Consider the following 22,999-nt stretch of genomic DNA (forward strand, 5'->3'; position numbering starts at 1 on the left):
TGCAGGCCGATGCTCTATCCACTGAGCCAAAACAGCTACGGCATCAATGACTTTTATTCTAAAGAGAAAATTAAGGTGCATGTCCTTAATGCACTGACGTGGCCCCGTAGTGTGCTGTGACAATACAGCTGAGAGATTATTCTTATGAACAATGCTGCAGTTAATTATTATTATTTTCTTTTGCTTTAAGAACACATAACCAGTTTAAAGGACATTAAGAGATGTGTCATAATTTAGTCATTGTTGTTCATATGGTCATCGTTCACTCATTCTCCATTGGGAATCTAGTTTAGGGCCCAGATATGAAAGTTGAGCTGTGTTTGTCCTGCACTGTGCTACCACGTAATTAGTGTGCTATCTCTGGCTGTTTGGAGCTGCAGTACACTAAATTCTGGAGGGTGGGGAATACTTCTTTGGTTCCCCTTCTTAATAACAGCGTAGGCCTGAATGTCATTTGAAATTACGGATGAAGTAATTTTAGAGCAAGATCATTATTAAAACACTTCCTCCAAGGATATGGAAACAGCTTTGCCTACATGTGAGAAATTATTCTTGAAACCTGTGGGATTTCTGTTTCATAGTGAATGCTTAAATGACTTACTAAATACTTTGTTGGAAACTAATATGTTTGTGTCTCTTTCTCTTCCTGCCTCTTACCCTTTTAAGATGCAAATCTGGGTACCCAGATCTCTCCAATCTGTGCGACGTAACCCCCGGCTTTATCCAATGCCCCTCTGCCTGATGTTCCTATGCCTGCATCTCTAGGGCCCTTGACCACTTAGTCTCTTTGTAGTCCCACGCTTCTAGCTGTTGCTAAGCACTGACATGTTAAAAAGTGATCAGTTTATCTCCCTTCAAGAACTGATGTCTTTCTGAGTTTCTTTTTTTGGTCAGTGGAAGGGAGTGTCTTCTGAGCCTGATTTCTTCTGAGACTGACTTCCCTCTCAAATGCCATTGTGTTAGGTATTTTTTCTCATACCTTCCCCACCTCCGACAGTTCCCAACTCTGGTGACACAATGCCACTGAGTCATCACTCTGTTGTAAAATGCTCCAGGGCGTTGTGATGGGAAGCAGTGTTGGGACCACTGTAGAAAATGTTCATAAATATTCGTTAACTGATTAAACAATAGTTCTGTGAACATCCTAAACATGGGTTAAGGCTTTGGTGATGGTTGATATTTACTGGAACGCTGACCTTAGTAGCATTTTTCAAATAGTCTTAGTGGCCACACATCATAAACCACAGAGTCTTGGCAATACCCTGCCACAAGGAGAAAAATGTATTTGGAAATGGGGAGAAGTTTTCTTTTCAAAAGGGATATGGTCTTAAATTTTTTTTAATGAAAAATAGACATTTATTACCCACTTTTAAATGATATACTGTAGATACATTTTGGGAAGATTTCCAAAATCTTTTTCTTCCTGCTACATGAATATACTTTGTTTGCCCATGTTCATAAGAGCATTAAAGTACTATTTCCTAGAGTCATGATTTTTATTTTCATTTGATCACTAAATCAAGTTGGACACAATTGGTTGGAGCTTAACTCTTCAGGGAAATAAATCCTATCTGGTAAACAAAATTTAAGAATAACAAGTTATACCATTGGAAAGCAGCTGAGAAGATCCTAATAGTTCCCCAAGCTGGGATCAGGGTACAGCCTAAATGCTAATACAGCCCAATAGAGTGGTAGCATATAAGTACATGAGCCAATTAACAGTTGGTACAGCGCAGTAGGGAAACTGAAGCCCTTATTTTGTCCCCATTGATTCGGTGCAAAATGGAGTTATACTTTTCTCTAACCGAGAGAGAGAATGTCTATCTCATAGGCCTGATAGATTTGTCAAAATTGTCCAGAGAGATAAAGAGTGCAGTAGTGGCTTTGAAGGCAGGCAAATAACAGCTGGTAGAAGAGGAGGCGGGAGGCGGAGGAGGAAGGAGAGGGGAGGATGATAGTAACAGAACCTCAAGTGCGGTTCCAGAAAATGGCTGATGGTACTTCTTAGATGCACTGGAAAACGAGGCACTTCCAGACAGCGTGACGTGGGTTCTTCTCAATGAGTCAGGGGTGAGAGATGAGATGTTGTCATGCTAAGCTAATAAATGACATTAGTGAGACCAGAGTTTGAAAAGAATTGTGCTTGCAACTTGGGAGCTTTCCCAAGGAAGGCTTCCAAGCTCTGGGAGCCAAGAGATCACCCATCTCTGCCAGGAACAATGGAAACATCTCAATTAAAAATGGAACAGCCTTCCGGAACCTTGGGACCTAAGGAGCTTCGCTGAGTGTAATTTTCTTTGAGGGGAAATGGAAGTTTATGATTTGTTAGAAGCAATTTTTCAAAGGTAAAAAATGAGGCATATAGAAGTTGTCCCTGCCTTCCCAGCTCCTTCAGGAAAAGCCAATTCGGGTAAGTGCATCTCTAAGTCACTGTGCTGGGCAGTGACTAATATGACTACACAGTTGGAGAATTTACTGTGATAATGATTTTGTGTGTGTGTGTGTGAGATTCCCTGCTTTGGACTCTTGACATCAAATTCAAAATCTTGCAACTCTGTGCTCTAACTCAGAACGTTGGTCTTGAGTACTATAAAGGAGCCACAAACCTGTGGCCATGACTCGGATTTTGAGATCTGTGTAATGAGCACAGGTGACAGGGAACTGGGTGCGGGAACAGGCTTTGATAAGATTTCCGTACAGTCCAGCTACTTCACTTAGGGCAAAGGATTTTTGATATTTATAAAGTATATTGTAAAGCAGGTGCTATTTAGAACTGCACATTAAAAACATTTTTCTATTTGTTACTGTGAGTCTAATCTCTCCTGAACAAACATTTCCTTGTTATTTAAAAAATAACTATTAGTATGCTGAATATATTAGCACTAAAGGCCCGGTGCATGAAATTCATGTGGGGGGAAGGGTGTCCCTCAGCCCAGCCTGCACCCTCTCCAATCTGGGATCCTTTTTGTAATCCAGAACTGCTAGCTTCTAAGCGCTCACCTGCCTGCCTGCCTGATGCCCCTAACTGTTTCCCTGCATGCCTGATAGCCCTAACTGCTCTTTCCTCCTGGCCTAAATCCCCTCACAGCCCATCTGCTCTCCCTTCCTCTTTGCGCCTTCAGATCCTGGCGCAGGAGTGCTGAGAGCTCTCCCTGATGCCCCACCCCCAACCTGATGCCCTCTCGGGGCCGGGCAGCATGGCCAGCCTGCACAGCCTCATGTCTCTATGGCACAAGTTCCCTTCCTCCTTCCCGCCCACAAGGTCCTGTGCACGCACAGCCTGTTGAATGTTCGTGACTGGGACACCACTAGGACCAATTAGCATATTACTTCTTTATATATATAAATAAGTTGTCTTTCACATAAGTGAGGTATTTTGTTTGCAACAAAGGAGGGGTAGATGGGAGACCAACACTGTGTACCATGGTAGCACGTGCCAGGTTTTTGGAGAAGAGAGTGCGTGAGCCCTGGTCATCTAGGATCTCACTACCTGGGGATGGGGAGAAGACAAGTGATCAAATGACAGTAGTGATCTGTGGAGTAAGGACAGTGTCAGAGGTGCAAGTACAATGCTATTACATCAGAAGTATTGTAATACTTGTAATACTTTGGAGAGAAGTGGAGAGGGTCAAGAAAATACTGGGAAAGATAACATTTGAGATGGACATGGAAGTTTTCAGCAGGTGTTGACAGCGGCCTTTAGACATCTGCAAAGTCAAAAGCCTTGGGTTTGAATAACATGTGTCCCAGGAGAGTAGTCAGTGGTTAATAGCGGAAAGTGTTTGAAGCCCCAGTATGCTGTGGTGTGCGCTGCATTACTGCATTAGACATCAGCAAATGAATGGAAGTGTGATTGAATGTGTTCCGATTGCCAAGTGCAGTGCAGTGCTGAGTGTTTCTCCAAATAGATGACCTTCACCAGTGACCACATTCAACGTTTCTCTCCTCGCGTTCTATTCATTCAAGGGCCACCCTGGACTGTATTTAAAATTGAACTTTGAACTCTTTGTGTGTTTCTGAGATCTGTTGCTTATAATCTTCGGGTGCAGGTAGTATTTTTTATGTAAAAGAAAGTGCTAAAGGACCCCAAGTCACAGGTCCAATTTTCTCAGTGTGATGTGATAATATGGTGCCGTTGAATGAACGGTGGTGGGCTTCTAATGCTGGTGGTTTGCATGGGCTGCATTTTGAATGATGTTTAATAAACTGTAGCAGGTTATTTTTGGCACATTTGAACAGTCAGAGAACTAGTTTGTCTGCATGGAAAGACATTAATGAAATGAAGTGGTTATTTGCGAAAGAAAGCTGTCTCCATCCATATTGTCCAACGCTGCTCTGTGCTGTGGTCAAACAGAGGCAAGACTGGAGACGCAGGTGGAGAGAGAACCGAGAGATCCAGTGGCCTTTCAAAGACTGGTATTTGCAGAAGGAAAAACAACAGTCTATGTAAGAAAAAGATGAAAAATAATACTATTTTTTATACTCAAGAGGTTCACTTGACAATAAGCCCAGTGAATGAAGGGGCTGCCAAAAACTAAGCATTAATGTAGTTCCTTCTGGTTGATATTTGATTCTAGAATGAGAAAGATGATGATTTTACTCTTTTACTCTTTTCTGACTTAATGAGATTTTATGTATGTGTAATATGTATATATAATAGTATATAGCATATTTTATGCGTTTCTCTGTGAAATAGATTTAATGTAGTTACATTGCCTTTATCACAAACTACAGAGTATAATGTTTTCATATTTTACTCTATTATTATATGATTATTATGTATCTAAACTACATCTATGCTGTATCTGTCTGTGTCTTTATCTATGTAGACATTTTATCTGTAGGAACGAGGATTAGGAACTTCATAGCTGTTTTGAATGTCATAGGACTGTCATGTGGACGAACGGTTGTGATTTGTTATCTTTATTCCTCTTGGTAGGGAAGGCCCAGTTGGTAGAGTTATGGGGAAGCGCTTGGGCTCCTTTCTAAGACAGAATTTTCTGAGAGCGCTGCCCATAGGTGCAGTAGGCTGCTGTGGGTGTAAGAGAATTCCTTGTTCATTCCTTTAAGACCAGGCTGTTCGAGTCTAGGCGAAGGCCCTGGCTCCCGAGCTTTAGGGGAGTCAGCATTGCCAGGAAGGCTTGCTCAAACCCAGACTGCTGTATCCCCCTCCCCCCCCCCCCCCAACTGTTGATTTAGTAATGCTGGTGTGTGTGGGGCTTGAGAAATTGCATTTCTAACAACTTCTCAGGTGCTGCTGATGCTGCTGGTTGCTTTCAGAAGCATCGAGCTAAAATGTGCTTATTAAACAAGAAATCATTTGTGCATAGAAATCATTTGGGGATTTTTGTTAAAAATGATTCAGTCGGTTCAGGACTGAGAGTCTGCATGTTTGAAGTCTCTCAGATGACGCCGATGCTCCTGGTCCCTGGGGTGAGTAACAGGGCTAATGAACCCATCAGGGACCGGGAGGCCTGAGGAAATGTAAACATCCAGTGGGGAGTTAGACCAGAGGATGCAACGCTGAGCTCCTGCAAAAATCATTTTATTTTGTAAATCCCCAGAGGTGACAAAAAAAATGTTGACTTTGGCTTAAAAATTCTTTTACCCGGTAAAAACCTTTGTCTTACAATGACCTCCATAATTACGAACATTTGTCTCACCCTTCTCTGCGGGCCTTTAAATAAGACCTTATTTAACTCACTCTACTTATAAAGTTTTTGCCCATCTGGGAAATGCCTCACTGAATCCACTACAGAACTTTTAATGAAAATGACCTATATGTCCTTTTATTTAATTGAGTTCTGATGTTTACTTGCAGATTTGGTTATTTCTCATAAATGCTCCCATTGAAGAATTTTGAGGTTTTAACCCCATTATGTCCACACACTGTACTTTCCAGTGATGCCACAAGGGTTGTGGCCCTGGAAAGTGTAGAGTAAATCAAGAGATTACTAATCTTTTTAAAAACATAATGGTTCTATATCTATTGCTTGGATAATGCAAAGTTGCATCAAAAAATGCATGTTTCCTATCAAGAGCCAAGTGCGTATTTTATTCTGTTTTCTCCTATTTACTCCTGTGTCTAAACTGTGTTTTTTCTTTGCTGCCTTCGGAGTTGTCTCTACACCTCTTATTTGAGCTTTGATTCTAATCTTATGAGGTTGTATCACTTTTTTAGGTTAGGTTTTCTGTCATTAGGGGATTTTCTCATAGAATCAAGAGCAGTTCTTAGACCTACTGGAAGTGCAAGATCAAGATCTCAAGAGAGAGAAGCTGATTATTAATAGCTCTTTAACCTTTGATCTGTTGTTTTTCTCATACAAAGGGAAGGAAAGCAGCATTTGCCTGCCTATTGCCAGAGACTTTACATCAGTGTTTCATTCGATTCTCAAAAGCCATATGGTCCCAGTGTTGTAATTGCATCACAGGAAAACTGACTCAGGGTGGTGAAACATGAAGGTAATATCTCACAGCTAGTACATAAGAGGTCAAATCAGGATTGATTTGAACCCAGGACAGCTTATCTGCTTAGCTTCATTTTATATGCCGAGGCATCCTAAAAAAGTAGCAGATTCTTTGGAATGCAGATGTTACCACATGTGAGCACCACAGCAGAAGGTTTTGAATGGGAAAGGGGGAAAATAAATGTCCCAGCCAATCAGTATCTCAGTATCTCTTTAGCTTTTTTTTTTTTTTTTTTTTTTAAAAAAAAAATATATATATATATATATATATATTGATTTCAGAGAGGGAGAGAGAAATAGAAACATCATTGGTGAGAGAGAATCATTGATCATCTGCATCCTGCATGCCTCCTACTGGGAATCGAGTCCACAACCCAGGCATGTGCCCTGACCGGGAATTGAGCCATGACCTCTTGGTTCATAGGATGATGCTCAGCCACTGAGCCATGCAGGCCAGGCTCTCTTTAGCTTCTTATCCAGCAGCCACCAACAGACTATCAGCTGTACTATTATACAACAGCCAAACAAAGATAGACTCCCAGTTGGAAGGATCATCCCAAAGTGAAAATTAGAGAATGGGTGAGTATTGTGCTGATCATTGAGCCATCAGTGCTCACCTATAATCCCCCAACCCCTTCTAATTTAGTTTGTGGCATTGGGACCCAGGTCCTAAAAACCGCATTGCTCCTATGCCAGCACTTCGGTGTCTGCCAAAATGGGGTCCTAGAGGGGGACTGCGTGGCTGGAGGAGGGAGGCTGGAGAGGAAGACCGGACACACTCTTCCTGTTTACCTCCTTTCCTGAAAGGGTCACCTCTACAGCAGATCTTCGGCCGGAGAGGTGGTTTGTTCTCAGCAGTTGATTTTGGTTTCTGACTGTCCCCAGCCTGGCCTCTCCTCCTTAGGTGTCTGGGTCCAGCTCTTTGGGGGGGTCCCTTTCCAACTTATACTCTCGGTTCCCTCACCTCTACCTAGGACTCCCTCTGTGACATCTCAGGGTTGCCTTTGTGTCTTTCAGTACTCCCAGACCAATTTAAATAGGTCCTTCTGTTGAATTCTCTGTTAAAGAGAGAGAGAGAGAGAGAGAGAGAGAGAGAGAGAGAGAGAGAGAGAGAGAGAGAGAGAGAGAAAAGAGAGAGAGACAGAGAGAGAGACAGAGAGAGAGAGAGAGAGAGAGAGAGAGAGAGAGAGAGAGATGTGTACTACTATTTGTAATACTTTAAACATTAAAAAAAAAAAAAATAGAAGATTCCTGGTGGGTTTTCCTGGTGAGATCCCTGGGGATCCATGCTGTCTTAGGGAAAACATCTCAGCCATGCTGCCCAAGCACAGTGCCCAGAACACATGCTGCCCAACACTCACGCAGGGAGTGAGTTGGGCAGAAGTCGTACAGGAACTTGAAGGACTTGCAAAATAATTCCTGGGCAAGTTTGTTAGGTTCATATTTTCACAGCACAAGCCAACCCTGGGATAGCTTGTCACATATGAGAGAAGGTTAGGAGACAGCAGCCAACTGAGAGAGGCTGTGTATTCGGGATCAGCTTTGCCTCTAGGTTTGGGGATGATATTCTCTCTGGGCCTCTGTTTCCTCCCTTTCAGCGTGTTAGTTGATACTAATTATGAAGTCAAATGAAGTTAAGATAGTGAGTACTTGTAAAAAGTATAAGGCCTTGAATTAAAGTAAACTGTTATGATGGTCAAATAAATATCATAATATTCTCATTAGACTCAACCTCTGCCTGTGTGAAGCAGTTTGTCTGTGCTGAGACCTGAGGAATCTTTCAGTGATAATGGGGTGGGACTGTGAGGGGTGATGGAGGCCAGTCCCTGAGGTCTTGCTCTGTCCCGGCATTGTGCTCAGTGCATCGCATGCCATATGCCATCCTCCAGCGTTTACATTTTATCGTAGAGAAACTGATTCTGCTGATGCTGAGAGTCAGCTTTCCTACTGGTAATTATGCTCTTTCCTGTCAGTCTGTGAAGGGCGCTTCCTTCATTCTGTTTCATTCTGTCTTGTTTGGTGTTAAAATTGGTGCTAGGCTGTCAAAATTTTTCTGGGGGGAATTTTTAGTATCTTGGCAGATCATAAGCTTAAATGAGAACCTTTATGATATTCTCCTTTATGAATTGCTGTTTGAAATTCCATAAAGTCATCAGGAGTTGTTTGTGGTTTTGAGGCACCAGTGGACGATACTCCTGGTACTGATATCAAAGATGTACACAGGGCCATGGGCATGTGCAAACAGTCAGAAGTATTGGCAGAGTGCAGTTCTTGGAGTAGAATAACAGGGTAATGAATATGTACCTGAATCCCTTCGTTTTTAGTTCAAGTCACTGAAACATTGAATGAACTATTTTCCTCTTTTGTAAAACAGTGATAATAAAGTCTGTTTGCTTATCCCTTGGGGACGATTTGAAGATTGACTGGGATGAAGTGTGAAAGTACTTGTGAATTGTAAGGCAACTGGCAAATGTGATGGAATTAAAGGATTAATGGGTTACAGGAGGGCTTGGAACTCTCCCAGACCTCACTTTCAGCATCATAATGCTATGAAAAAATCAGTTTACTCCTAGTGGTACTGTCTTAAAGACTTTCCTGACCACAAGGGAATTTTCATATGTATATACATGCTATAGTTTCTCTTCTTATAAATATGTTTAATGCCCTTTATATCATATTTTATGCAATATTCAGGGGCACATTTTTCATTGTTAAAATAAAGATACTTTCTTAGACTTAGGAGCTTTGTCTTTAACAACTAGATTCTGTCTTTCTCAAATAGTTGTAATAATCTCATGGTGAAATATCGCAAGTCTAGAGTTTGCTTATTTCTTTCCACAGCCCCGGAAATACATAGCAAGGAGACAGTTTTGTCTTTCTCAGGTCAGCCTGTGCTTTCCAAGGATCTTAGCTCTCAGTTTCTGGCATCGGTGGCCTCCGGGTCTCTGATCTGGCCCTCCGATAAGGTTGAAGTAGACTAGACTGACAGGCCTTTTACCACAGCTATTTCTGATGTAGCTGTAATTATTAGAGAGCTGCCTGTGAATTTTTAACAACAAACAGACAACAACAAAGTTTCTGCCAATTACTATTATTAACAAAAGCAGCTATTGGCTAAGGGTCTCTTCCATTTCCTTAAAGAATAAAGTTAGATTCAGGAAATACTCCTTAAAATACTAAAAAGTAAAAAAAATTAAAAAAATATATATTTTATTGATATTTTACAGAGAGAAAGAGAGAGGGATAGAGAGTTAGAAACATCGATGAGAGAGAATCATCAATCAGCTGCCTCTTGCACACCCACCACCGGGGATGTGCCCACAACCAAGGTACATGCCCTTGACCGGAATCGAACCTGGGACCTTTTAGTCTGCAGGCTGACGCTCTATCCACTGAGCCAAACCGGTCTCGGCAATAAAAAGTAAAAAATTTAAAGTTAGAAAAGAAAAAGGCAGATGCAGAAAGGGTTATAGGATCCAGGCTGTTTATTCTTGAAGAGGAAGAGCGCAGGCTGGCTTAACCAGTGCTTTCAAATATTTGAGGAGGTTACCGACTGGAAGATCTCTTCAGAGGGCTGAGGAAAGAGGAAATGGATTTACATTTCAGCAAGAAAGGATAATGCTGGAAGGACTTTTGACTCAAGTGTGATTAAAAAAACCCACAAAAAACAAAACAAAAACAAAAAAAAAGCAAACTAAAGATACCAGGGGAATTTTTTTTTTCTTTTTTGAAATAATTATAGATTCACAAGAAATTACAAAGAAATGTACATGGAGGTTTCATGTCCAAAGGAAATTTTTGAAGGATCTCTCTAAAGTAGGGGTGTCGAACTCAATCAGAGAAGGGGCCAAAATCTAAAATCCAGTCTAAATCACAGGCCGAATGGTTTACTGAACAGTCATAAACTGACAATGTCATAAACTGACAGCGGAGTGCAGTGATGACAGCGCGGTGCGGGCCACATTGCAAGGCCTGGCGGGCTGGATTTGGCCCGCGGGCCGTGTGTTTGACACATGTGCTCTAAAGAATAATTTGGTTTGGAGGAAGGAGGCTGGACCAAGTGGCATGATAAACTCTTGAGTTTCTGGCTCTTTCATTAGTTTTTGCCAATCTTATGTTCTTCCCATAACTGTTGGTGGAGAAACAGCACCAGGTTGTTCGATCAGTGGCGTCAGACCCAGCCTTGGTTCAGAAACTCAGTACTTGAATTCTGGCTAAAAAAAAATCCAGAGCCTAGATTCAAACTCTAAGAGAAAGTTTATTTAGGAAGTCATAGAGGTAGAAGTGAGCTGCAGAGGACATAAGCCAGTTGTGCTTCGTGAGCTCAGGGAATAGTTGCAGAGGCAAAAGAAGGGCCATTGGAGCTGGGGAGAAGGAGAGAGAGGAAGAGGGAAAGAAGGGGAGAGAGAGGGAGAAAGGAAGAGAGATAGGGGGAGAGAGGCAAGGCAGAAAGGGGTGGGAGAAGGCCAGATTGTGCTCCACAGAGAGAGCCACACTAGGTCCTCTTCCTGAAGGTTTTTATCTGTAGGTCTCAGGGGAGGATCCCAATAGAATATTCATTAGCTTTCCTGGTGTGTCCTTTCAGGGTTGTGCTCTCTACTAATTAGTTGGCAACTGGGCAAAGTGGTCATTAGTCAATGCAGCTGATCCTAATGTCGCCTGTCTGGTTTGGCTGCTTTCCTGGGCCTGGAGCTGAAACATACCTAAGGCCTAATGTATTCCATGAGTCAGAACCTCATTGTCCTGGGGGCTTAATGCTTCAAGGCTTCTCTTGTCCCTTTGTTTGTTCCCCCTGTAAGGGAGTCTAACCCAAGGACTAGGGGAGAGAAGGTCAGGGGAGGGTCTGAATAGCAAGACCAGTGATATGAAAGGTCAGGGGGTCTAAATCGCTTGACCAGTGATATGCAAGGGGAGGAAATGCTACTCTGGGGGCAAGGTCCTTGTTTTCCCAGTTTTGCCCTTTGCTAGGTCCTAGGGACTTTCCACCCCAGTGACCTTCTGCTCCTCCCTGTGTCACAGCCTACCACGTAACACACTTCCCTCTGTGAGTGTGTGACCAGCACAGACTAGAAGTCCTCCTAATGTGTAAAATGTCTGCTTCTTGTTATAAAAATTTAAGAGTAGCCAGTACTTATGGAATACTTTCCAGATGTTGAGCACCATGTTGTGAGGCTTATATTCATTCTGTCTGCTGCTCACACAACATTTGCAAGGTAGATTTTATTGTCTCCGTTTTATAATTGTGGTAACTAGGGTTCAGAAATATTGAGTAGCTTTCCAACACTGCAAGCTCAGAGCAGATCCACTAGGAGATTTTTTCTCTCTACTATATGATTCTACCTGGAAAACATCCATATTTTGTTCTAGGAGGAGTATTTTTTTCTGCCTGCACACCAGTCTGCATACCACCTTCCCCTGTTCTTATCCCTTTTCAACGGGTCTCAAGAGGCCAATGATTTAGAAACATTTCCCAACATAAGACAGAGTGTAATTATGTTTTTAATTTTACAGATAAGGAAATTGAGAAGTGCTATGGCATCTCTCCAGGCACAGGCAGAAGCATTTTAAAATTCTCAAGCTATCTATTTAATGTTGGTAACATTTTTCTTGACGAAATTTCACCATAGTTTCATACCTGTTGGAGCTCCCACTGACTTTGAATTTCATCATTTTCTTTACTTGACATGGTACTAAAATGGCATTTTGTTTTTGTTGCCTTTATTAATCTCTCCCTTGTCTCAGTCACAGTGAGATCCTTTTCTTGAATTGCTCCATGGAATTAGCTGAAATGCAGGTGTCTTGGGACTGTCCATTCGGTTTTTGTGTCTTTTGAGGTTTAGAATTTTACCTGGCATGGAGATCCTCCTGTTCAATCTCTATTTCTAAAGACATTTACTTTTGGTATTAAAAGTTTGCAGGCTCATTTTAAAATGTTGAAAAATATAGAAAAGCATAAAAAAGGTTAAAATAAGCCACAGCCCTATTACCTGGCAATAGGCATGGTTCACCTTTTAGTATTTATGCTTAGCTTTCATGTGTCAGCTGCGCATAAATGAAATCAGGAAGCTTTGGTTAGAAATAAATGACAAAGGCTTATTCAAGGTTCTTAGGATTTGCAAACCAGAAACACAACTAAACAATACCCAGAGTATTTCAAAGAAGAAAGAAAAGCTAAGACTTCTTATAGCAAAGAGAAGAATCAGTTTCGCATTCTTAGTCTCTGGATTAGTCTGAGATGGTGATCCCCTGAAAGACTCATGTCTGAAAACTGGATGTCAGGTGGTCTGGATACATGAACATTCTTTCCTTAGTCCTTCAGGCATAGAGGGTTACCTGGCAGTTTCATTATATCCAGGCGCTGAGGTAGGACTTGAAGATCAAAAGTTCAAGTCTCCAGGCTAGTTAAACCAGGATTAGAATTATTTCCTCATGCCTCAACCTATTTAATTTTAGTAATTTAGCAGTTTGACTAGAGTGACTCAATTTTATGTCTTCATTCTATTCCTCATATGTCAGAAATGTGCGTATAAGTGATTATCATACTTCTGCGCATTTTTCCATGTTAAATATGCAATGAAAGTATTTAAATGCTGTTTACCTTTAAATAAATATAAAGCATACAAATGTACAAACTTAAAATAGCACAGAAAGGTATAGAATGTAAATTAATACACTTAACCCCAAAAGGTTATCACCATTAACAATTTTTTTTTGCTACTCTTCCTGATAAAAGTGTTTCTAACTACACAAATGGGATATTACTCTCGTTCCACATCTTGCATTTTATATTTAATATTGTGTCTTAAAGCACAACAGATTTACCTCATTTTAACAACGTTATGGAATTCCATTGTATGGACGTACCATATTTCACATGTATCCTTCTGACAAACATCTGTTCTTTTTCTTTGTTTGTTTGTTATCTCAAGCAATACTGCAGTAAACTTTGTTTTAAAATGCCCCAGTATATCTGGAGGGTATATTTCTAATAGGATATAAAACTAGTAATACCTATAAAAGCTTACACATTTTAACAGTTTGCTAAATACTGGTAAATTGCATTTCAAAGACTGATTACCTCTGTTTAGGGACCCAGAAACAATTTACCAGAGCAGCTGTTGCTCCTTACTCTTGCCAGCATTAGAATTTATCATTGGCCTTCTGGATGTGCCATCAACATCTCAATCACCTCCTTCCTCAGGGCCTCCACCCTTGACTACTGTTTTTTCTAGAAGGTTCTTTCCCCAATTTTCTTTCTAGTTTATTTTCTTACCTCCTTCAGGAGTCTTCTTACTTTCTCAGTGGCCTTCCCTGACCATTCTGTTAAATATTAAAAACTGCAACCCCATCCTTCTTAGCAGGCTTAATTTTTCTCTATAGTATTTTTCATTATCTGGAAAAACATACACCACTCTATTTTATTTTGTTTTTAATTATTTTTTTCAATTATAGTTGTCTATATTATTTTATATTAGTTTCAGGTGTAAAGCATAGTGATTAGACATTTTATAACTTATGAAGTGATTCCCCAGTAATCCTGGTGTTCATCTGGCACCACACATAGTTATTACAATATTATTCCTTGTGCTGTACTTTATACCCCCGTGACTACTTTGTTTTTGTTTTTTTAAAAATATGTTTTATTTTATTTATTTTATTTTATTTTTTTTTTTACAGAGAGTAAGGGAAAGGGAAAGAGAGTTAGAAATATTGATGAGAGAGAAACATCGATCAGCTGCCTCCTGAATACCCCTTACAGGGGATGTGCGCACAACCAAGGAACATGCCCTTGACCGGAATCAAACCTAGGACCCTTCAGTCCGCAGGCTGATGCTCTATCCATTGAGCCAAACTGGTCAGGGCCCCCGTGACTATTTTGTAACTGCCGATTGGTATTTCATAATCCCCTGATATTTTTCACCAAGACCTCCATCCCCCTTCCCATCTGGCAACCATCAATTTGTTCTCGGTATCTCAGAGTCTGTTTATGTTCTGCTTGTTCATTTATTTTGTTTCTTAGATGCCACATGTAAGTGACATCATGTGGTGTTTGTCCTTCTCTGTCTGATGTATTTCACTTAGCAAAACACCCTCTAGCTCCCAGCATAGCACCACTTCATTTTTCATCTTCTTCCTCCTGACGTGCCAGCTCCATAAAAGCAGGCATTTTGTCACTGCTGCATTGCCAACACTTACAGCAGGGCTGAGGTGTCACAGGTGCTCGGTGAGTCATTTGTTAGCGAACCATTAAGCTAGTTACCATTTTTTTCCCTATAAGAAACATCGGTGCCTGAAAATCTTTTCATTTATGGCTTTTTTTCTTTGACAAGTTTCCTTAAATAAATTCATGAAAGTAGGAATGCTGAGTGAAAGTGTATGACCATATCACACATATTTTAATAATACTTCTTTCATCAACTTACCTTTCATTATTTTAGGGAAAGGGGAAAATGCAGTTTTTATGAATAGACTGTGTTAGGATTGACTCGGTCTACATCCTGTGTAAGCTATTTACTTTAAGTTTTAAGACCTTGAGCAGATCCCTTAACTTATTTGAAATTTAGTTTATAATTCTGTAAAATGTGACTTTTATTTACTTCAAAGAGTTGTTGGGCTTTTTTTTTTAAAAAAGTTTATTCTGCAAAGCACTCGACAATAGAAACTACTAACAAGTATCAGGATTGCTGTCTCCATCTGGGTTTCTTTCCACTATTTGGTTTGTTTTTTTTTTTTTGAAACAGTTTAATCTTAGATAAGACTGTAGAATACACAGTCATACACTCATGCCTATTCACTCAGGCACATGCACACATGTGTATCTAAACATGCACCCACATATTAGCTTTCAAAATCCAATCTATACTTTTCTTGTAAGTTTAAAAATTTTAATATTTACTGTGACCCTGGCCATGGCCTCCTATCGCTGATGAACGTTGTATGGAAGTGCTGGTAATCAGACAAGAAATTGAATCAATCACTTCTCTCTACTCCTTCTTTAATGCTCACATGTTCCTACCATAGTCATCCAATTATTTTTGAAAAGTGTAAAAAATGCTAATGTTAGAAAGGGCTAAAAGTCTCTGGCCAAGCTCCCAACTAAAAATGATTACATAGTATTAAGTCATTAGAACTGACACATACCCTGTGAACATTAATTTTTCTTATTAATCTCCTTTCCCATGTTGTAAATGTGTTTGAGCGCAAGAATCACTTCCTGTTTTCTGTATGCTTATAGCCACACCACACCCCAGAGCTTACCTCAATACTGTGTGGCGATGCCCAATTCCTGGTTAACAATAGAAATGCATATTGATCAATAGGATTTAAAAGTAGGGATGTTTTAGGTGCTTTCTTTGCCTTTAAATTGGGACTAGTATTCCTCAAAGCTTGCATCCTTATGGTATTTACTTTCAAATAGGATGTTATACTACATGAAAGTACTTTATAGATGTTTGATCTTTTGAAGGTGGTACTGCTGCCTTTGATAAAAAAAGTAATCGGGTGAGCATTTCCAGGTAGAGATAGGTAATCTTCAAAGCTTGAAAATACATATTTTCTTTCAACTATTGTATTTGTAAGTACTCTACCCCACCATCCAATTTCTCGCTCTCTGTCTTTTAAGACAGCCTTTGTGAAAGACAGCTCTTCTGAACTTACTTCTGTCTGAGCCAGCATTGAGGGGGAAATATCCAGCTTTTCTCTAATGGACCATGACAATAGGTAGTTGTGTCTTGGTGTGTGCATGTTTTTTTGTTTATTTATTTATTTTGTGTGTGTGTGTGTGTGTGTGTGTGTGTGTGTTTTATGACTGATATGCTTTTTGTTAGGAAAAGTGCTAGCAGTGATTCAAAAATTATTTGGAGAATATACACAAATAAAATTTCTGTCTTTTCCTATAATCAGGGGTACTATTAGGAAGATAAAAATTACATCTGTTCTTTCCTCTCATATGGGATTTGAAATTAATGTTTTCTGCCTATCTTATTAAATATTTTAAATCTTGGAAATTAAGTTTTGCTGTCTGTACTAAGTAAGTTGAAAAGAAAATGCCTGGTGAGGTGTTTGTGGAACACAAGTTCTTGTCGCAGGGCAGCCTTGACTTTACAGTCAATCGGAATTTTAGAAATGGCATCTAGGCCCAAATGACTAGGGAATAAAAATGCACAGAAAAGATAATCCCTTGACAATCCCTATCATTGAATTAGTTGATTTGGTCATTCACTCATCCATCGAATATTTATTGGATGTCCGTAGTTTACTGTGCATGCACATGAAAATATTCTATAACATAGTAGCTTCCTTCAAAGAATTCATGTCTTGTACATCCCTTCTATGGAGCCATTTATTTATTTTTTTAATATATTTTTATTGATTTTACACAGAGGGGAATTGAGAGGGATAGAGAGTTAGAAACATCGATGAGAGAGAAACATCGACTAGCTGCCTCCTGCACACCCCCCACTGGGGATGTGCCTGCAACCAAGGTACATGCCCTTGCCCGGAATCGAACCCGGGACCTTTCAGTCCGCAGGCCGACGCTCTATCCACTGAGCCAAACCGGTTTCAGCCCATGGAGCCCTTTAAACTGTAAAGTGCTTCAGTCTTTAAATTGATCCTGTTAAATTTATCTTTCATTTCTCTTAGCATATCCTCAGACTTTGGGACTTATCCTGGCTAGTAAATCAAGCCAGGGAGTTGATAACAACATTGACCTTCCTGAGAAAGAAATATGCCGTCCTCTGCCCCCTGCCCCCTTTTCCTGGAGGCAGAGAATCTCTCTGACCCTCTCTGCAAAGTGGGGGTGATGATCATCCTGCCTCACCTGGCCAGGGGAGATTAAATGAGTTTGTGTTCTAGGCTCTGGAAACGTGGACTTTCACTGAGGCCCTTCGTGCTTTCATGGAGGCCACCACTTGGATGAGGTCTACATAAGTTCATACCAACTAACCGGTGCTAAGGGTGGGCACAGGACCCCAGAGGGCTAGGGGGGTGGGTAGGGGAGATGGAAGTTTTGGGTCCTGAGAAAAGACCAAGTGTAGATGAGCAAGGACCCTGATAGCATTAATTGTCCACATGAAGACACTTAAAAAAATTATTGTGGCAATATATCAAACAGTAAAGGTGATGCCATTATTAACGATGCACGGACAAGCAGACTGTGAGGGCAAGCTTGAGACAAGTGGTCACTTCTCCATGATCCCCTTGTCATTTTCAGTTGCCTGTCTTGGTTCCTGCTCTCTTCTTCTTTTTTTTTTTTTTTTTTTGTACTTTTAGAACTTGTTGGATGCAGATGACTTGGCATAGCTAAGCTGAAACTGAGTGGCTTATGAGGCCCAGAAAAGCCCAGCTATGTAAATGCTATGATATGAAAACACACACATGGCTACCATCAATGATTTTAGACAAAGACACTGCCTGACATCATGTTTAAACATGTTACATGTTTAACATTATGTGTAAACATGTGTTTGGATACACATACAATTTATATATTTATGTAAGTATTATAATTTTTTACAAATGAAGATAATAAGGCACAGGCAGATTAATTTCTGCAGGTAGGGCTCCGCAGCCGGATAGTAGCAGAGACAATTTTCACTTAGTTTTTGGACACTGCTTTAAAAATCTATTTACTGAGCATGATATTTATTCAGTAACTTTGATTATCAAAAGGTAATGTTTGGTGATCAGGGGATGTGCTGCCTTTAAGATGCTACTGCATTCATTCTCAAAATTTAGAGAAGAGCCTTTAAAAAGTAGTTTGAAGCTTAAAAGTGACAGGAGAGATATGTACAACGTGGTGATGTGCAATAGATACTGAAAGCACCTTTTCCAATGCTTTTGCAAGTTGCTGGAAGAGTTTAGCAAAGGTGAGGAAGTTGCTTTTGAAAAGATTCTGTTGAGTGAATTTCTTGACTTAAATTTTTTTGTTTACTGTTCTATAATCTCATCAACAATTGTTAAAAAGATGCTTCATCTAGGATTTACTCATGATCTGTTTTGTACATTTACCACTTGCCAACATCAAATGAGTCTTGGTGATAATTTCATATTATATTTTTTCTAGAGGCCCAGTGCACAAAATTTGTGCACTCAGGGGGTGGGAGGTCCCTCAGCCTGGCCTGCGCCCTCTCTCAGTCCAGGAGCCTTCAGGGGATGCCCAACTGCCGCAGACGGGAGAGGCTCCCGCTACCACTGCTGTGCTTGCCAACCATGATGAGCTCAGCTTCTGGCTAAGTGGTGCTCCCCTGTGGGAGCACACTGACCATCAGGGGGCAGCTCCTGAATTGAGCATCTGCCTCCTGGTTGTCGGTGCATGTCATAACAACTGGTCATTCTGCCGTTGGGTCGAAACCAGCTCTCTAACATCCCCTGAGGGATTCTGGATTGTGGGAGGGAGCAGGCCAGGCCAAAGGACCCCACCCGTGCACGCTTGGGGTCAAGGAGGGACACGGGAGTATGGCCAGCCGGGGAGGGACCACGGGAGAGCTCCAGGAGGGTGTCTGGCTCATCTTGCTCAGTTCCAATCTGCCAGACCCCAACAGCAAGCTAACCTACTGGTTGGAGTGTCTGCCCGCTGGTGATCAGTGCATGTCATAGAGAGTGGTTGAGTGGCCTTAGCATATCATTAGCATATTATGCTTTGACTGGTTGAATGTCAGACTGGACAACCAGACACTTAGCATATTAGGCTTTTATTATATAGGGTATTATTTTATATTAGTAGAAAATGTGAAATGCCACACTGAACAGGAACATTTACAGAGTCTTATTTCTTGAGTATTTAATACAAAACAACTCTTAATGTTGTAAGTGCTTTTTCTTTTTAAAAATGTTTTAGACACTAGTCACCATACCTTTGGGGCCCCGTGCCCTCTGCCTGCACTCCTTCAATACGCACTCACACATTAAGCATGGCCGGAACTGAAGCACTTCTTCCCATTCCTGACTTAGGCATTTGCTTAGGATAAAAACAGTGCAGTTGAGGCTTGCAGTCATTCAGACTTTTCAACTTGTCTGGGGTATCATGCTGTTTGACATCTGCATTACTTCTTATGAGAAAGAAGCAAATAACCAAAAAGTGAAAAAATTTAAGAAGCCATAAGGAATTGAGGCTGAATATAGAACACTCTGATTATAGAAATAAAACTGGACAATTTTATGACTGGGACAATAAAAAGCACACTCTCTACATGTGTAATCAGATGCTCAGTAAGCACTTCCTCATAGTCAAAATATGACTATTGCTAGTCAGGTATTAGTAAGAAGGCTATAAATTATGTCATTCCAAAATCATGGTTTGTTTTGTTTATATATTTTTCACTTATACTACACTAATTTTTTCATTTGATGGTCTTTCTATCTGTTTAGTCTTATTAGAACTTAAGGATCAAGAGATTTAAATGTTTTATGGTACATTTAGACAATGGAATACTATGCAGCTATAATAAAGAAGGATCTCTTATCCTTTGAGACAGCATAGAGGGACCTGAAGAGTATTACACTAAACAAAATAAGCCGGTCAGAGAAAGACAAGTATCTTGTGATCTCATTTATATGTGGGATCTAATGAACAAAATAAACTGACTACAAAATAGATCCAGCGATATGGAAGCATGGGACAGACTGGCAAATCTCAGAGGGAAAGGTGGGGGAAGGGAAGATATTAACCAAAGAACTTCCATGTGTAACCCATGGACACAGGCAATAGTGCGCAAAGGTCTGGGGAGGCAGTGGAGGGGGGAAAGGGGGTCATTGGTGGGGGAAAGGGAAACATTTATAATACTTTCAACAGTAAAAATAAAATTTAAAATGTAATAAATTGCAAAAAAAATAATTAAAGGATTTCTTTAAATTTTACTTTTTTATTTTTTTATTTTTACTGTGACTGCTGGGGGGACAAAGGAAGAGAAAAACAGTTAAATCTGTTTTATAGTTACCAACCTTAGTGTTGGCAATATCCATCTATAAAATGCTATTTGGAATAAACTGAGTAACATGTAACTGGTAACATTTAAAAGCAGCTATAGGAAGAATGGCTTATGACTTGTCTTTTTTTATTTTTTAGGTTTGTAGCCAAACCATGTGCGATAGCCCTCAACATTCAGACCAGTGGACCCCAGGCTGCCCAGCCCAATGCCATTCTGGAGAAGGTCTTCACCGCAATCACAAAGGTACGGCTCTCCTTTCCCGGGACGTGAATTGCCGTGACTGCTGTTCTCAGGCTGAAATCACCCAGTCCCTTCTCGCCTGGGGCTAAGAACGAACTGTTTCTTGCCTCTCCTCACCCTGGAAGACGTGCTCTCAGAAGGCCCACAGGCACCTTGACGAGGCCAAAATGGGTAGAAATCGAGCAAACGTGAGAGACCAGTTGGTTTACTCTCAGGTCGACTTCAGAAGCTTGTCTGGGAAGAACAGGGTCAATTAGATAGTGGTTAGGCTAACCCTGTGTCTCTTTTAATTTCACGTGACATGAGACAGTATGCATAATGGTTGCTTATAGCATCGTTCGTATGTTCTAGCGGTTGTGGTACATGAGGCAAACAATCCTTGGAGGCCAGAGGAGTGGTGGCGTGAATGAAGGGAGAACACGGGTTATAGATTTCCTGTGCAGAAAATAGAAGAGACAGTCACTCTGTTGAGAGTTCAAGTCCGAAGTAGGAGTGGGAAGAGGAGAACAAGAAGGAGAATAGATGGGAAATATTGCCTCACCCTCCTCCAGCTGTTTTCTCCTTAAGAGCAAAGGAGGAGGAGAAAGAAGTCCCAAACCCTCAACCTAAGGCCATGAAAAATTAAGCAAACCACAGCATCAAAATATTTTACTCTTACTCTTACATATCTCTCTGATCTTACTCTTAAATGGACAAAAAAATAAAAATAAATAAATAAATAGAGAAAAAATACAGAAGTGTATCATTCTGTGAGAAATACTGTATGTTTGAATAAAATGGTTAATTTGTGTGTTTGTGTAATACATGGTTCCCTCATTCATTTTCCTGGGAGACTTACTCGGGCTTTTAAGATGCGATTTGACGGTGTTAAGCAAATTTTTTCCCTTTTTTGGTATCTGTGTGGGTGACCGTTTGTGTCATTTGTCTCTTGTCTTAATACTGTTAATTCAAATATTCAGACATTTTTGTTTATTTTATGGCCTTTGTTCCTGCCAAGAGTCTCTAGGATTTTCCCCTCTGTCCTTTCAAAAACGATCTTTTCCCTGGAAAAGTGGAAGAAGCACGAGGTGTTGTTTTTACGGCTCCGCTAGGAAAGAGAGAAGAATGAATGGAATTTTAGGGAAATTTTTTTGGTCGTCTTAGGTTGCCAGATTTTACCCTGAAAGGGCACATGTCATGCAGTTTTTAAAGGAAGAAAATATTAAGAAAACACTTGCATTTTCACTTACCCTATCAGTTTACTGCAGTGAAATACCTTTTTGCCCCTAAATATGCAGTTATGCAGGAAGATATCAGGTTCACTTCTTAATGAGATGACAACGTATTTTTTTTTTTTTTATGAGTTTTCTACCTAAATGTATGCCTCCCTTTAGAAATCCTGCCGTGGACATTTTATTCCCTTGCCTTATGTTGTTTATGCTTACTGGGGAAATTCCCTCTGTAAAGGTAATAAAAGGAGTTTGCAGCCAGGTTCACTGCTTTGGAGAATATTTGTTTGTAGCTAATTTTAATGATCGTACTCTCTTAGTTTCCAAGGTGATTCTTTTGGAAGTTTTTCCATGATTAAAGCAGAGGCCTCATGTTAAATGCAGCAAAAGTTGTACGTAACTGTTTTTTCCTTGAATTTGTTATAGTTCTCCAGTGTTATTTGTGATGTGAGGAAGGAATAGGTTGAGCAGCATGGAAGTAGCAGGACTTGGCGAGTTGAAACATGTTTATGTGTTTGAGTGATCATCCAGCATTCTGCCCTTGACAAGATGGTTCCAGGTCAAAGATATATACTATACACTGGGTATCCCCAAAAATGTATTCACACTTTTAACAGCTCAAAGCTCAGTTGGTGTTTCTTTCTTTTCAGATTTAACCCATCCTATATAATAAAAGGGTAACAGGCAAATTGACAGAATTACCAGGAATGACCGGTCGCTATGACATGCACTGACCACCAGGGGGCAGACGCTCAGCACAGGAGCTGCCCCCTGGTGCTCAGTGTGCTCCCACAGGGGGAGCTCCGCTCAGCCACAATCTGGGCTGATGGCTGAAAGCACAGTGGTGGTGGTGGGAACCTTTCCCACCTCTGCAGCAGCATTAAGCCATCAGTTGGATATCCCCCAAAGGCTCCCTGGCTGCCAGAGGGATGTCTGACTGCCAGCTAAGGCCCAATACCCCTGAGGGGTCCTGGACTTTAAGAGGGCGCAGGAGGGGCTGAGGGACCCCCCAGAATGCATGGATTTTTGTGCACCAGAACTCTACTTGGAATATATAATTATTGAAAGTATGTGTATATATAAATATATCTTTTGGGAATTCTCCTGTATTCCAGCAGCCTCACTTTTCTAAGCACATCAATTCTTAAACCAT

The 22,999-nt window shown here is 40.6% G+C and overlaps 1 protein-coding gene across 2 annotated transcripts in view; it reads left to right on the forward strand.

Moving 5' to 3' along the window:
- The window catches only part of CERS6 (ceramide synthase 6), a 256,999-nt gene that overhangs the window by 54,246 nt on the left and 179,754 nt on the right, over window positions 1–22,999 (forward strand). For both annotated transcript variants that reach the window (XM_084892350.1, XM_084892351.1), the window contains exon 2: window positions 20,536–20,641. In XM_084892350.1, coding sequence (XP_084748476.1) covers window positions 20,536–20,641 — 106 coding nt within the window. The remainder of the gene's footprint in view (window positions 1–20,535; window positions 20,642–22,999) is intronic.

The sequence above is a fragment of the Pipistrellus hanaki genome (genome assembly GCF_964339955.1).
Source record: "Pipistrellus hanaki genome assembly, chromosome: 8".
Lineage (NCBI taxonomy): Eukaryota > Metazoa > Chordata > Mammalia > Chiroptera > Vespertilionidae > Pipistrellus > Pipistrellus hanaki.